General features: G+C 40.5%; 1 protein-coding gene across 2 annotated transcripts in view; it reads left to right on the top strand.

Annotated features, from left to right (window-relative positions):
* gle1 (GLE1 RNA export mediator) overlaps positions 1–14,316 on the top strand; it is a 23,926-nt gene extending 9,610 nt beyond the window's left edge. For both annotated transcript variants that reach the window (XM_061766395.1, XM_061766394.1), the window contains exons 8-15: positions 971–1,083; positions 1,175–1,387; positions 2,633–2,823; positions 5,261–5,390; positions 10,893–10,997; positions 11,134–11,216; positions 13,022–13,085; positions 13,569–14,316. In XM_061766395.1, the coding sequence (XP_061622379.1) occupies positions 971–1,083; positions 1,175–1,387; positions 2,633–2,823; positions 5,261–5,390; positions 10,893–10,997; positions 11,134–11,216; positions 13,022–13,085; positions 13,569–13,637 (968 nt within the window). In that variant the 3' untranslated portion in view covers positions 13,638–14,316. The remainder of the gene's footprint in view (positions 1–970; positions 1,084–1,174; positions 1,388–2,632; positions 2,824–5,260; positions 5,391–10,892; positions 10,998–11,133; positions 11,217–13,021; positions 13,086–13,568) is intronic.
* Positions 14,317–14,579: the final 263 nt, after the last annotated feature.

The raw sequence follows: 14,579 nt of genomic DNA, 5'->3' as shown, positions 1-14,579 counted from the left end.
TAGGATGCCACAGGGTGGAGTTTCGTCTGCATTATTTTGGCCATTTCCGGTAGCCGTTTTTACTTTCCTTTCCGTAACAAGGAATAAACCAACAAAAATTGCGACCGTGGAACAGAGTCTCCTCAAACAAATGGACCTAGATGACCAGATGATACGTTTAATTATGCTGCAAAATCGATCGAGAGGGCGACGGTGTAGGTGCTATCTGGAACCGGGAGGAACGCTGATTAAATCATCACAGCATGTAACTAAAACGGACCAATCATGCGAGATGATCTCTGCGGCATTCGACGCGGGGCAACAATTTTTGCCGTGTGCGCGTCAAACTACGCAGAGGGGCCGTGCGGGCCAATTCAGTCGGTCACGTGATGCAATGCGTGGGCGTTGTCGGCTGCGCGACCGCGCGAGTATAAAGAGGCCTTAAGGTGGGGCATAAATATTTGACTCTTCCACACAAACACTTGGCTAGTGCGTCGTAACTAAGTCTTCTTGCATGAACTGACGAAGCCTGCTCGGATGAGAGGCGAAACGTCTCCTTAGACAAACAACAGTCCAGTTGCAATCGATTCAATTCCCTGATAATGAAATGACCTGTATGAATGCGAATATTCACAGCCACGCATAACCAGTTATTGTCAACACTGTCATTGGTGCCAAGGGTGTTACAACCACATTTTGGCTATTTGGGGGCATTACTTAGGGCCAGATTGGTTTGGATTTGTTTTCCATAATGAAGAAAATTATCATTTTAGAAATTGTGTTTTATATTTACTTGGATTGTCTTTGTGAGACATTACAATTGGTTTGATGAGCTGTAATATTTAAGTGTGATTAATGTTAAATATTTTTTTTAAATCTGATACGCTGGAAGGGAGCAAATGCTTTCTCATGGTACTGTACATTTTCATCTGTTGTTTTAGAGAATTCTGTCAACTATCAGCGGAATTTTCACATGAATGTCATCAATCAGGGCTGCAGAACAATGCAGAAGACACCACGTTGAAATGGTACAAGGAATTGCAGGAGTCGCTTACTCAGTGCACTCAGTCCATTGAACAACTCAGCTCATCAAAAGATGTCCAGGTTAGTTTGAGTACTTAATGTCTTAGAAAGCCAGCACTGTGTGGAAGTTATGTGAAGCATCCTTAATGTGTCAACATTTCTGTTTATGTAGACAAAGAGACTTAAGTTGGAGCTCCAGAAAGCCGCAACTATACCCATCAGTCAAATCTCCGCCAATTCTGGATCTCGACTTCGAGAAATCTTTGAAAGGCTCGACAAGCTGCTGTCCGGACAGGCGGTGGTGTCGGCGGGAAAGTCAATTTCCACCTCCCATCACCCACAGGGCTTGGACTTTGTGTTTTACAAAGTGGCTGAGAAGTTTGTGGTGAGTGCTACTGTTAGGGTTGGGAATCGCTGGCACGAGGCCGAGTCGATACATAGCCAGATACACAGGTAGCGGTTCGATTAAAAAACGATATCTTTACGGGCGGAACGATTCGATGTGATTCGATTCAGATGGGTGCGTAACGATTATTGATTCGGTGCAGAGAAAAATCTGATAGTTAACATTTGCACGTGATAATCAATAAGAACCTTGACTTGATTAAACCCTATTCTATAAAATGTCTAACCTTATTTTCAAACATGTACAGTAAAAGAACACTTAATCCTGAGCATTGTTGCTTTATGGCACTGAAAAAATACAAATTATTTATTATTTTATTTTAATAAATAATTATTTAAATAGACTACAACAATACAACAATTAATTTGGAAGATTTTCTCTTCTCAAACTCTGCACAAACAATATTTAAAGAGCCATGGGGGTTCTCGCACACTGTGCCATTCAAGCTGGGACTGCCACTCTGCACACGCACTGCTTTCTTTTTTTTTAACTGCTTGCTGAGTGCTGACTGACTTTTTGAACTTTTAAATCGTGATGTCTAGCTTAGTTCAAATGGCGATTGCTGTGTCAATTTTGGGACATACCTAGCCGTGTGTCCTCTCGGAAGTTTCTTTTTAGGGTCGCACAGTACCAGCACGAACATCTAAGTGGACCGCGAGGACTCGAGATGAAGCATTAGTTTGCTGAGTTACAGCCCAAGGAAATTGCCGAGATGTACCTACCTTTGCCATATTGTCTGCATGTTTACAATCTGCGGCGCACATTTCGCCGCCGGCCCCGGTGTCAACGGCGGACTTGAGATGAAGTATCTAACATGACGTTCATTCAATATTTACAACTCCTGGGGGAACGCTACTTTGCTATTGCCGTGACCACGACAATAGTTTAACTACTGAAAAGCTGGTCGATGTTGAAATAGTGACGCTACGGAGAAATGTAGTTAAGTTAGGAGTGTCGCTAGAATCCACCACTGCTGCGTTTGGCTGTAAACATAACGTTACAGCGCGAGACCTCTAGCTCTTGTTTTACGAGATGAAAACCATAAAGCCTCAGGAAACTGATTCCTAGTCTTGCGATATCTGGTCCCGAGCCCTACAACCAACGTATCTAAGGATTCCTGGCAGATATCGATAACGGAGTCTGCAACCGATACAGTCGTATCTCTCGCCTTTACAAACAGATATCCAGTCGCTTCATGCTACAGCATGTGATTTCTTGTTGTAGAAACAAGGTGAGGAAGAGGTGGCATCGCATCATGAAGCCGCCTTCCCCATCGGTGTGACGGCCTCAGGTATTTGGCAGCTGCAGCCCCGATTTGGTGACCTCCTCCTTGGCCACCTACACAAAAAATGTCCGTATGCGGTTCCACATTATCCTCGAATGAAGGATGGCACACCTGTGGATGAATATCAGAGGTCAGTAGCTACTTCCACACTGGCCATCTAATGTCTGCGTCTAAGGACTTATCGTTGAAGCAGAGCTGCGAATTTGCTGACATGCCCGTTTTGGAGGTAATATCAAGGAGTGTGTAAGGATAGTGGATAGTTCATCATCCAAGATTCAAACTCTGATGTCTCCAACTTCAGGCTTTGTTTCATTTTCCTGTTACATTATCACAATTTGAAAAAAGAAATCTGACTTAGATTTTTATGCTGATTAAAACAAAAATTGGCATGCTGATTCCAAAATTGCAGTCAGGTTTCACGTCAAGCACGTCAAGTTTTTTTCTCCACAGCTTACCCTCTAGAGGAGAAGCAAAATTCCACTGATTAGCTGTAGTAAGACTTGCCAGCTGATTACAATTGGATTTATCTACAGCTACGTGGCAACTTGTTTGTGCAGTCACAATTGAGACAGTGCACTGAGAGTTGTGTGTGCAGCTCCCAATAGGTCAGTACTATCAATATCTGCAAACAGAAAGCTAGCATCGTAGGAATTAAGAGGATTTGTGCTGGCTTTTCTCTTAACCTTGTAACCATGGGCATACCGTTGTAAGTTCGATTTAATTTTATGCTGTTTTTTTAGTTTTCAAAGCTTGTAACTATTCCATCTCAGTGTTTTATTTACATGGGTGGCGCAAAAAGTATTTAGTCTGCCACCAGTTGTGCAAGTTCTACCACTTAAAAAGATGAGAGAGGCCTGTAATTTTCACCATAGGTATACCTCACCTGAGAGACAAAATGAGGAGAAAAAATCCAGAAAATCACATCTGATTTTTAAGGAATTTATTAGCAAATTATGGTGGGAAATAAGTACTTAGTTAACAAAAGTTCATCTCAATACTTTGTTATATACCATTTGTTGGCAATGAGAGAGGTCAAACGTTTTCTGTAAGTCTTGACAAGGTTTTCACACACTGTTGCTGGCATATTGGCCCATTCCTTCATGCAGATCTCGAGAGCAGTGATTTTTTTTGTGTGGGGCTGTCGCTGGGCAACACAGACTTTCAACTCCCTCCAAAGATTTTCTATGGGGTTGAGATCGGGAGACTGGCTAGGCCACTCCAGGACCTTGTAATGCTTCTTACGAAGCCACTCCTTCGTTGCCTGGGCAGTGTGTTTGGGATCATTGTCATGCTGAAAGACCAAGCCACGTTTCATCTTCAATACCCTTGCTGATGGAAGGAAGTTTTCACTCAAAATCTCACGATACATGGCCTCATTCATTCTTTCCTTTACGCGTCCTGGTCCCTTTGTAGGCAAAAGAGCCCCAAAACATGATGTTTCCACCACCATGCTTCACAGTAGGTATGGTGTTCTTTGGATGCAAGTCAGCATTCTTTGTCCTCCAAGCACGACAAGTTGAGTTTTTACCAAAATGTTCTGTTTTGGTTTCATCTGACCATATGACATTCTCCCAATCCTCTTGTGGATCATCCAAATGCGCTCTAGCAAACTTCAGATGGGCCTGGACATGTACTGGCTTAAGCACGTCTGGCACTGCAGGATTTGAGTCCAAGGCGACGTAGTGTGTTACTGATGCTAGCCTTTGTTACTTTGGTCCCAGCTCTCTGTAGGTCATTCAGCAGCCCTCCCCCCACCACCCCCCACCCCCGAATGGTTCTGGAATTTTTGCTCACCGTTCTTGTGATCATTTTGACCCCACGCGGTGAGATCTTGCATGGAGCCCCAAGGGATATTTTCTAATAATTGCTCCCACAGTTGATTTCTTCACACCAAGCTGCTTAATTATTGCAGATTCAGTCTTTCCAGCCTGGTCCTGGTCTACAATTTTGTTTCTGGTGTCCTTTGACAGCTCTTTGGTCTTGGCCTTAGTGGAGTTTGGAGTGTGACTGTTTGAGGTTGTGGAGAGATGTCTTTTATACTGATGAGTTCAAACAGGTGCCATTAGTACAGGTAACGAGTGGAGGACAGAGGAACCTCTTAAAGAAGAGCCAGAAATCTTGCTTTTTTTGTAGGTGACCAAATATTTATTTTCCACCATAATTTGCTAACAAATTCTTTAAAAATCAGACTATGATGCTGGATTTGTTTTCTCATTTTGTCTCTCATAGGTGAGATATACCTATGATGAAAATTACAGGCCTCTTTCATCTTTTTAAGTGGGAGAACCTGCACAATTGGTGGCTGACTAAATACATTTTTGGCCCACTGTATTTCATTTATTTCACTTTATTCTCACTCTGTTCAAAAACTTTGTGATAGAGAAAAACTGAGACCAGTTTTGGATTCTGCACCCAACAATTAGTTAAAAACAGCTGTCAGACCTAACTCAACAAAAATTGTGTTCCCCAATAATTAGTTGTTAATACAATATGGAAGTGGCAAGCGTGACACACAGAAGCTGACAATAGAAGAACCCCTTTAAAGGCAGCTGCTTTTTACTCAACAGAATTCTTGGTTACCGTGTGGATGACTCTGGTGTTGAAGGCCAAGACAGTTTCATGAAAAGGATGTCAGGCATGATCCGCCTCTATGCTGCCATCATCCAACTGAAGTGGCCATTTGACTCCAAGCATGGGGTAGGAACTTTTTCATTTGTTTGGTCAGTAATGTGTTTGCACTGAGCAGAAAGACGTACACATGGCGGAATTGTTGGTACGCCTCTGTTAATGAAAGAAAAAACCCACAGTGGTCACAGAACTAACTTGAATCTGACAAAAGTAATAATAAATTGGTTAATTTTCAATATATTTCTATCAAAATCAGGCATTTCTTTTGAATTGTCATTCAACAGAATTATTTTAAATGAAACAGGCCTAGACAAAAAAAGGATGGTACCCCTAGAGAAGATTGAAAATAATTTGACCATAGAGACATTAAAATAACGTGTGTCCTCTAATTAGCAGCACAGGCGTCTACAAACTTTTAATCAGTCAGTCGGCCTATTTAACGGGTGACAAGTAATCATTGTGCTGTTTGGTGACATGGTGTGTACCACACTAAACATGGACCAGAGTTAGCGGAGTAAAGAGTTGTCTCAGGAGATAAATAAAATTATACACAAGCACATTAAAGTTAATGGCTATAAGACCATCTCCAAGCAGCTTGATGTTCCTGTGACTGTAGTTGCACATATTATTCAGAAATTTAAGATCCATGGGACTGTAGCCAACCTCCTTGGACATGGCCGCGGGAGGAAAATTTATGACAACTTGAAGAGATGGTTAATACGAATGGTAACAAAACAGCCCAGAACAACCTCCAAAGAAATTAAAGGTGAACTCCAAGGTACATCAGTGTCAGATCACACCATGTGTCATTGTTTGAGCCAAAGTGGACTTCTCAAATCTCAAGACCAGTGTTGCACCAAGTACATATGCCAGTACCATACCAAGGTGTTTTGACGTCAAAAATACCATGGTACCAGTTTTTTTTTTAGTACCGTTACTTCCAAAAATATTGTTCGTGACACCGTTCAGTTAACACTGTGTCTTAAAGGCCCAAAAAAGCCAACAGTCAGTCAATGACTTCCTGTCTTCCGGCAAGTTGTGTGCGCGAGACTGTGTGGGAGCCGGAAGAATAAAATTGCTTCAAACTGCCGACCTGCTCCTGCCTCCTGCAGACAAGTTAGCACGCGTTAGCCACCAGGACATAACCTCAGAGTCCATAGTTCATGAGGCTATTTGAGTAAAGTCACTGTTATATGCAGTGGATTCTCCTGTGCTTCTAGAAAAACTCTGTATTTGATTCACACGAGAGTCAGTGTTGGAAGCAGGAGATCAATGGCGTGATACGACTTCGAAAGGGTGTGCGCTGCACGGAAGCACAGCTCAGACCCGGATACAGGGTACACTCGTCGTCGGAGACCACTCAGAGAAGACTAAAAATCCACCTGAAGGCAAAAGAAAAAATACTTAGTATCCAAGTGGAGCAAGAAGGTCCACTTTTTGAGTGTCATGTCTTCATATGCAATAAAAAAAAAACAGTACTGCACTGAGTGGGTACACATGTATTGTTTACAATGGGAGAAATCGAATGCAGTCATACAAGAATACTGCACACTAAAAGCTTGAATAAAAAGCTTGAAATACACAGTGTTAAGTACGAGTAAAGTACGTGTAATTATAGAAATAGAAATAATAAAGTCCATAGATCATTTTACACCCATTTACACTTGTGTGAGTCATGGGATGCACATGTCATGGAAAAAATAAGTCCCAGTCCTGGAACATTGAGTCCCTGCAATTTATCATTATGGAATACAGATAAAGTAATCCACTGCTATATCACGGTTCTTGCTTCGCGGCCCCGCTATGTTGCAGATTTTTATTGATGTTACTACAATCCCAATTCCAATGAAGTTGGGACGTTGTGTTAAACATAAATAAAAACAGAATACAATGATTTGCAAATCATGTTCAACCTATATTTAATTGTATGCAATACAAAGACAAGATATTTAATGTTCAAACTGATAAACTTGATTGTTTTTACCAAATAATCATTAATTTGAATTTTTATAGCTGCAACACGTTCCAAAAAAAGCTGGGACAGTGTCATGTTTACCACTGTGTTACATCACCTTTTCTTTTAACAACATTCAATAAACGTTCGGGAACTGATTTGAAATGTGGACCGTTTTCTCCGGGCACTCCGGTTTACTCCCACATGCCCAAAACATGCGAGGTAGGTTAATTCACGACTCAAAATTACCCGTAGGTGTGAATGTGAGTGCGAATGTTTGTTTGTTTGTATGTGCCCTGCGATTGGCTGGCAACCAGTTCAGGGTGTACCCTGCCTCCTGCTCGATGATAGCTGGGATAGGCTCCAGCACTCCCATGACTCTTGTGAGGATAAGCAGCTCAGAAAATGGATGGATGGATGGACTCGTCGGACTATAGAACACGTTTCCACTTTGCATCAGTCCATCTTAGATGAGCTCGGGCCCAGAGAAGCCGGCGGCGTTTCTGGGCGTTGTTGATAAATGGCTTTTGCTTTGCATAGTAGAGTTTCAAGTTGCACTCACGGATGTAGCGCCGAACTGTATTTACTGACATTGGTTTTCTGAAGTGTTCCTGAGCCCATGTGGTGATATCCTTTACACATTGATGTCGGATTTTGATGCAGTGCCATTTGAGGGATCGAAGGTCATGGGCATTCAATGTTGGTTTTCGGCCTTGCCGCTTACATGCAGTGATTTCTCCAGATTCTCTGAACATTTTGCTGATATTATGGACTGTAGATGATGAAATCTCTAAATTCCTTGCAATTGTACATTGAGGAACATTGTCCTTAAACTGTTCGACTATTTTCTCACGCACTTGTTCACAAAGAGGTGAACCGCGCCCCATCTTTGTTTGTGAATGACTGAGCAATTCAGGGAAGTTCCTTTTATACCCAGTCATGGCACCCACCTGTTCCCAATTAGCCTGTTCACCTGTGGGATGTTCCAAACAGGTGTTTGATGAGCATTCCTCAACTTTCTCAGTCTTTTTTGCCACCTGTGCCAGCTTTTTTGGAACGTGATGCAGCCATAAAATTCTAAGTTAATGATTATTTGCTAAAAACAATAAAGTTTATCAGTTTGAACATTAAATGTCTTGTCTTTATAGTGTATTCAATTAAATATAGGTTGTACATGATTTGCAAATCATTGTATTCTGTTTTTATTTATGTTTAACACAATGTCCCAACTTCATTGGAATTGGGGTTGTATCTTTCATACTGTTTTTACAGTGTTTTTGTTATTCATTGCTCTTGCTCTCTCTCAATATATTGTGTGTTTAGGCCTGCCACGATAACAAATTTTTAAAGAACAATATATTTCCCCCCAAATTTTCACACTAAACGGTAGCATTGTTGATGTTTTTTTTCCAGGTCACTGATATAAGGATATTTGTGCGTAATAAAGAATTGTACACATCTTACAAATTTTGCCCTGGTAATCAAACATATGAGCACAACTATGTAATTTTCTCTCATTTACTAAATAAAAGTAGGGCTGCATTTCACAATAAGCGCAAGTAAATGTATGTATTGTATGTAAGTGTTCAAATAAATGCCTAAAACTTAAGAAAAATAAAGAATTTCCCCCTTTTCTGTTTGGCATCTTGACACAACAGTGAAGTCTCAAACTATTTTACCTATTTTTAATTTAACAAATCTTAACAACAAAACCGTCTTAGAGGCTATGCTTGTTCAAAACCTTTGTTTTGGTTCATAATGGCGTTTCACATACATGCACTTTTAATAAGTGTTCCCAGTGGGAACTTCCCACTGATAAGTATTAAAAAAAATGACACGGATCGTTCCATTTTAAGCACCGTTTGTTCCAAATGTTCTTTTGCTTAATCGGTCATTTCCTGATCTTTCTCCGTCTTTTACTAAGCTTTTTTTTTTGGCTATTGTGTGGGTCCATATGGAACTGTTTCAGGGTCTGGACACGAACTGGGGTCCCCCAGTCAGTCACCTATTTTAAATGATTTTGCCACTATCGAGCTCGCGAGCCAGAACAAGCTGTTTAGCTCCTTAGCTCGCGAGCCAGAACGAGCTGTTTAGCTCCTTAGCTCGCGAGCCAGAGCGAGCTGGTTAGCTCCCGGGATAGTGAAAGTAATAAATAGTTAACTTTCCCTTAAGTGTCCCAGTTGTGTGCATCTAAGGATCCAAAACCAGAATTCAAACCACCTCTTACCATAAAAATGTACAAATATATTTAATTAAACTAACAGTAAACAATGCCCAAAGGGGGGGGGGGGGGGGGAATATTTGGCACCAAAAGATCAAAATTATTCCAGACTGGGGAAAACTTCTTGGAACAATCCATGAAGTCAGTGAAACAAGGAAAAATCCAACAGCAAAAGTCCATCCAACAAATCCGCAACATGTCGACACAGTTTGTTTCTTTATAAACACAATTTGGCGCGGCACATCCAAACGACACACTTCCTGTATCGGTCACATGATTTTTTTTTTTTCTTAAAGTGATACACGCACCAATACGGGGTTTCGCTCTTGTCTCGGCACAGTGCTGACGCACCAGTTTTGTTTGTCCCATCACTACTGCACGTATATATCATACATATACTGTATAAAGATGTACAATTTTATAAACATACAAACAAACACATATTCGTCATATATGATGATGCAGGCATTGATCTAATTATTTAAAAAATAACTAAGATTAGGCTAATTCCATTATTAAATAATTTTTCAAGTTTATCGTAATATTTTGAATGAATAAAAATCAGTATAAAAATATTTGAAGTTCTTTTTTTCCTTTTTATTTCACTGCATTCACTGATATTTTAGATTTTTCCTGTGGAATCATTTCAGTCCCAGAATCGAGGTACTTTATGCAGGTATAGTATCGAAGTAAGAATTTTGGTATCATGACACCACTACTCAAGACTATTAAGGTATTCTGGAGAGAAATGTGTTGCCCAGTGTCAGAAAGCTCGGTCGCAGGTCATGGGTCTTGCAACAGGATAATGACCCATAACAGATAACTAAAAACACCTAATAATGGCTAAGAGCAAAACATTGGACTAGTCTGAAGTGGCCTTCTATGAGCCCTGATCTAAATCCTTTTGAACAACTGTGGAAGGAGCTGAAACATGCCATCTGGAGAGCATTTTGCTCCAGTTTACGCCAAAGTGAGCCAAAATACCTGCTGAGCGGTGCGGAAGTCTCATTGAAAGTTAGAAAAACTGTTTGATTGCAGTGATTCCCCAAAATATTAAGTTAAGGGTACCATCACTTTTATCCAAGCCTGTTTCATGACTTTTTATAAAGAATTCTGTTGAACCACAATTCAAATGGATTGTCTGATTCTCATTGATTATGATTATTATTATTATTACTACTTCAGGAGTTATTTCTGTGACCACTGTGGGTTTTTCTTTCTTTCTTTCTTACCAACAATGTTGTCCAAGTGTGTAGATTACAATACAATAGTTGTTTTTTTTTTTTGCATGTTGTTTATCATGTCATTTGTTTCAGTTAAAAGTTGCATGCATCTTCTTTTTTTCTATCTGGGTGGAGGCAGAAGCAGCATATTAATAGTATTGCTTATGTTTCAGTTGCCAACTCACGGCCTGAATCATGGTTGGCGCTGGTTGGCTCAGATGCTCAACATGGAGCCTATAGCCGACATCACTGCGACGCTACTGTTTGACTTTCTTGAGGTGAGTCCTATTTACTTTATTTTCTTTGTGGAAAAGGGAAGCCTACATTTGTTGTTTCGACTCCAACTTTATGTACCCAAGCAATTGTTGACATACACACAGAGCTGAAATTCTTGTTTGTCTCTGATTCTTTCAGGTTTGCGGTCACGCTTTGTTAAAAAGCTATCAGGGTCAGTTCTGGAAAGTCCTCCTGCTTCTGAAAGAGCAATACTTACCCAGGTACACACTCGCACAGACTGGTAGTTTGTCCGTCCGTCCGTCTGTCTGTCTAATCCATCCATCTAATCTATCTAGCTATTTATTTAAAACCTGTCCTGTTCAGCTGCATGGCCATGCAGAATGGTGGATCTGTATGCCCTTTGTGCTGGAACAGTTTTGCTGTGTAACAGGGGAGTTTGAAATACTCCCTGTTGAATTTATTTGTTATTTTTGTTAATTATTCGGATATTTATTGAAAATGCAGCCAGACAGATAAGGGTTGTAGGGGACAGACAGGGGGACAGAACGGGCAAGGGGAATAGGGGTGTGACCCACAGCCGAACGATAGTTAGACAGTCTAGATATTTGACTACAAGTAACATTACAAAGTCAAATCGCCTTCTTATATGTGGACGGCGGGGACACTCACAGTGAGGACATCCAAACAGCTAACCAATAGGACAAGATGAGAGGGCAGGGTAGGACTGGATGTGGGGAAATGAGCAAGGCAGTGCTACTGATGAGTGGTGTGGTGGAATGCTTTTATAGTGTCTGAACACCTGTAAGAACCTGTGAGTTGATATCTTAATACAACCTGTGTTACTGTTATTTGTCCCAGCATAAGCAATTCAAGCCTATAGCGTGTCTATGGAACTGCTCAGTTAATAAACACCATATCTCATGCATGTTAGTCAACTGGTGTACGGAGTTGTTGTGGAAGGGCGGGCCCAGCCCCCTCCGCCCGGAAGTGGGGGCCGAGCCAGCGCGCCAATCCCAGGGAATAGTGTGAATAGCAGGGGCGAGAGAGGGCATCCCTGTCTAGTTCCTCTTTGTAAAGTGAAACCTTGTGATTTGACCCCATTTGTGGTGACAGTTGCAAGTATTACAAAAAGACCAGTTCACTTTGCCAAAAGCTTTTTCTGCATGTAGAGACAAGACAATTGCATTTAGATTATAACGCTGAGACATACTGATTAGGTTTATCAGTCGCCTGACATTATTGGTGGAGCTCTCACCTTTAATGAAACCTCTTTGGTCACAATGTATTATTGACGTGAGAATTTTTTGTATTCTTTTGGCTAGAGAAACAGTTGATCGTCTACGTATTGTTTTTCCACAATCGGTGAGGGGCATTTTCCTTGTTGCCGGAAGTTCTTCATGAGAGGGTACAAGATTTTGCGTCGTTGCTTGATTTCGCGCGGGAACTGGTCATTCTTCCCGAACAGTGTACCCTTCAGCTCCCATCCTTTTGACTTTTCAAGACTTTCTGCTGTAAATGTTAGAATTTTGCAATGATTGGATGGGTTTGATTCCCTGCTCGCGGTCCTCCTAGTCTATGAACTCGGTGGAAGGTAATTTTGTCGTCTCCTTCGGCTTGTGGAATTTCAGCGCTGTCGACATACAGGTTTTTTAGTTGAACTTCTGGATTATAAAGTGTATTCTCGGAAATGCTGGAAAAGATGAGGTTATCCCTCATGCTTCTTGACTGTTTTTTGTTTTGTTTCTTTGTTTGTTTTCTTTCTTGAGAACTTCAACCTCAGTTGTCACCACTATCATGGCTGAATGAAGTTCGGCAGTGTCCTGTTTTGCTCCTTGATTTGCTGGTGCGTGAACTCCAAGCTAGTTTTGAGCTCCATAATCTCTTGCTGCAATGAATCAAGAAGTGACAGTTTCTTGTCAATGAAGGAGAGGACTTGAATATGGGCTTGTCAGAGCATGCCGCTCACCAGCCAGTAGTTACATTTTTGTTCAGGAATAGTCGGAAATTTTGTGTGATGACCCAAGAGTGTGTGTGTGTGTGTGTGTGTGTGTCTGTCTACTACCAGGATTGAAGCTGTGACCAGCAGTGGACAGATGGGCTCTGTCTCTAGACTGAAACTATTCCTTGAGGTAAGAGATGCAGTCCTCAAGTTTGCCTCCATATGTAGTACTCACTACGTAAATAAATATGTTCAGTGTCATTCAAAGTGAGAAAATACACCAGGTTTTTTTTGTCACCTATGGAATCAACGAGTCATTTAGTGAACAGAAGCAATCTGGGACTATTATAGCTGAAAGGTTACGTTTCATCCCGCAAATAAAACATAAAAAAAAAGAAAAAAATAAACATATTCTGATGATATTTTACAGAAATAAAAGCATCTGATGAAATGTTAAATTGGATTTTCAATGTTGAATTGCAACCGACTGCACAATCCAGATTGAAATTGGTTTGGAACTCAGTTTTTGTTCAACTCATATCTGATTATTATTATTATTTATTTTTGTTAAAGCTAGTTTATGTAAACAATATTTTTGGTTTTATGTAAATGAAAAAAAAACAGGTGGGGGAGAGAGAGTAATGCACATGCTGCTTTTGTGTCCTATCCGTAGAAATTGCTGCGAGAGCGGCAGCTCAGTCCACCTAAAGGAGAGCTGACATCCATCTTCTGGAGGTCATGAGGTTGTGGGAGAGAACATTGACACTGGAAGAAGCTGAGGCAAAAATGAAAAATGTCACAGCATCAAAGTCAATTTATACAAGCATTGCAGGACAGTGTACTTTGGACTGAAATCATATGCTGTCTCTTACCGTCATTGGCCTTTAGAAATGTATTGCCCTCCAAATCACAAGTTGAGAAAGTTGTTTATTTTGATGTGCTATTTTAAAAAAATATCTTTTTAGAAACAAAATGAATAAAATAACAGGAACAACGCAACAAATTAGGTTTGTTTTCTATAACTGTGTTATTCTGATGCAGGAAAATATCAAGTTGGGATGCGTCAACTTTGATTGTTATTATCCTAAACAAGAGAACAACTAAACAATGAATATTACTTCAAAACCATGAATGCAGTGCGTGAGCTACGACAGACTTTCATGGCAATGGTTTATGACAACCATAATAGTTTAGACCCCAATAAAAAAGTTATTCTGCTACTTTTTATTATTATTATTGAAATAATGCATTCTAGGAAACTGAAATCCCAAAACAACTATTTGCAGCAAATGAGATGTTTTGAGCACATTTGTCCCCAAATCACAAAAAAAGCCATTGTAAATTATCAATGACAGCCGGTGGTGGTTGTTTGTGTTCCTTTTTCTTTACATGTTGTTTCCCATAAATATACTTAAAACATTTGTCTCAATGTTGGTATTCCTCCACAACTTAGTCTTAGTCGTCTCTTGCTGGCAGACAACAGAACTGAAAAATTTGCTTTCTACCCTGCGGTTGTTACAGTGCAAATAATGGTTACCAATTAACCTTGGTTTTGGATGGCTGGTGGCACTGTTTGGTTGGTTCTGCAGCTTTGATAGACATCTCAGTAGATAAGATAATCTTTCACTTTTGTTCAAGGCAACAATTGTAGAACTATTTTTTGTATAAATAATACAGTGCCTCT

This window comes from Phyllopteryx taeniolatus, chromosome 3, assembly GCF_024500385.1.
Source record: "Phyllopteryx taeniolatus isolate TA_2022b chromosome 3, UOR_Ptae_1.2, whole genome shotgun sequence".
Classification (NCBI taxonomy): Eukaryota; Metazoa; Chordata; class Actinopteri; order Syngnathiformes; family Syngnathidae; genus Phyllopteryx; species Phyllopteryx taeniolatus.
This window is presented reverse-complemented; position numbering and strand designations above follow the sequence as displayed.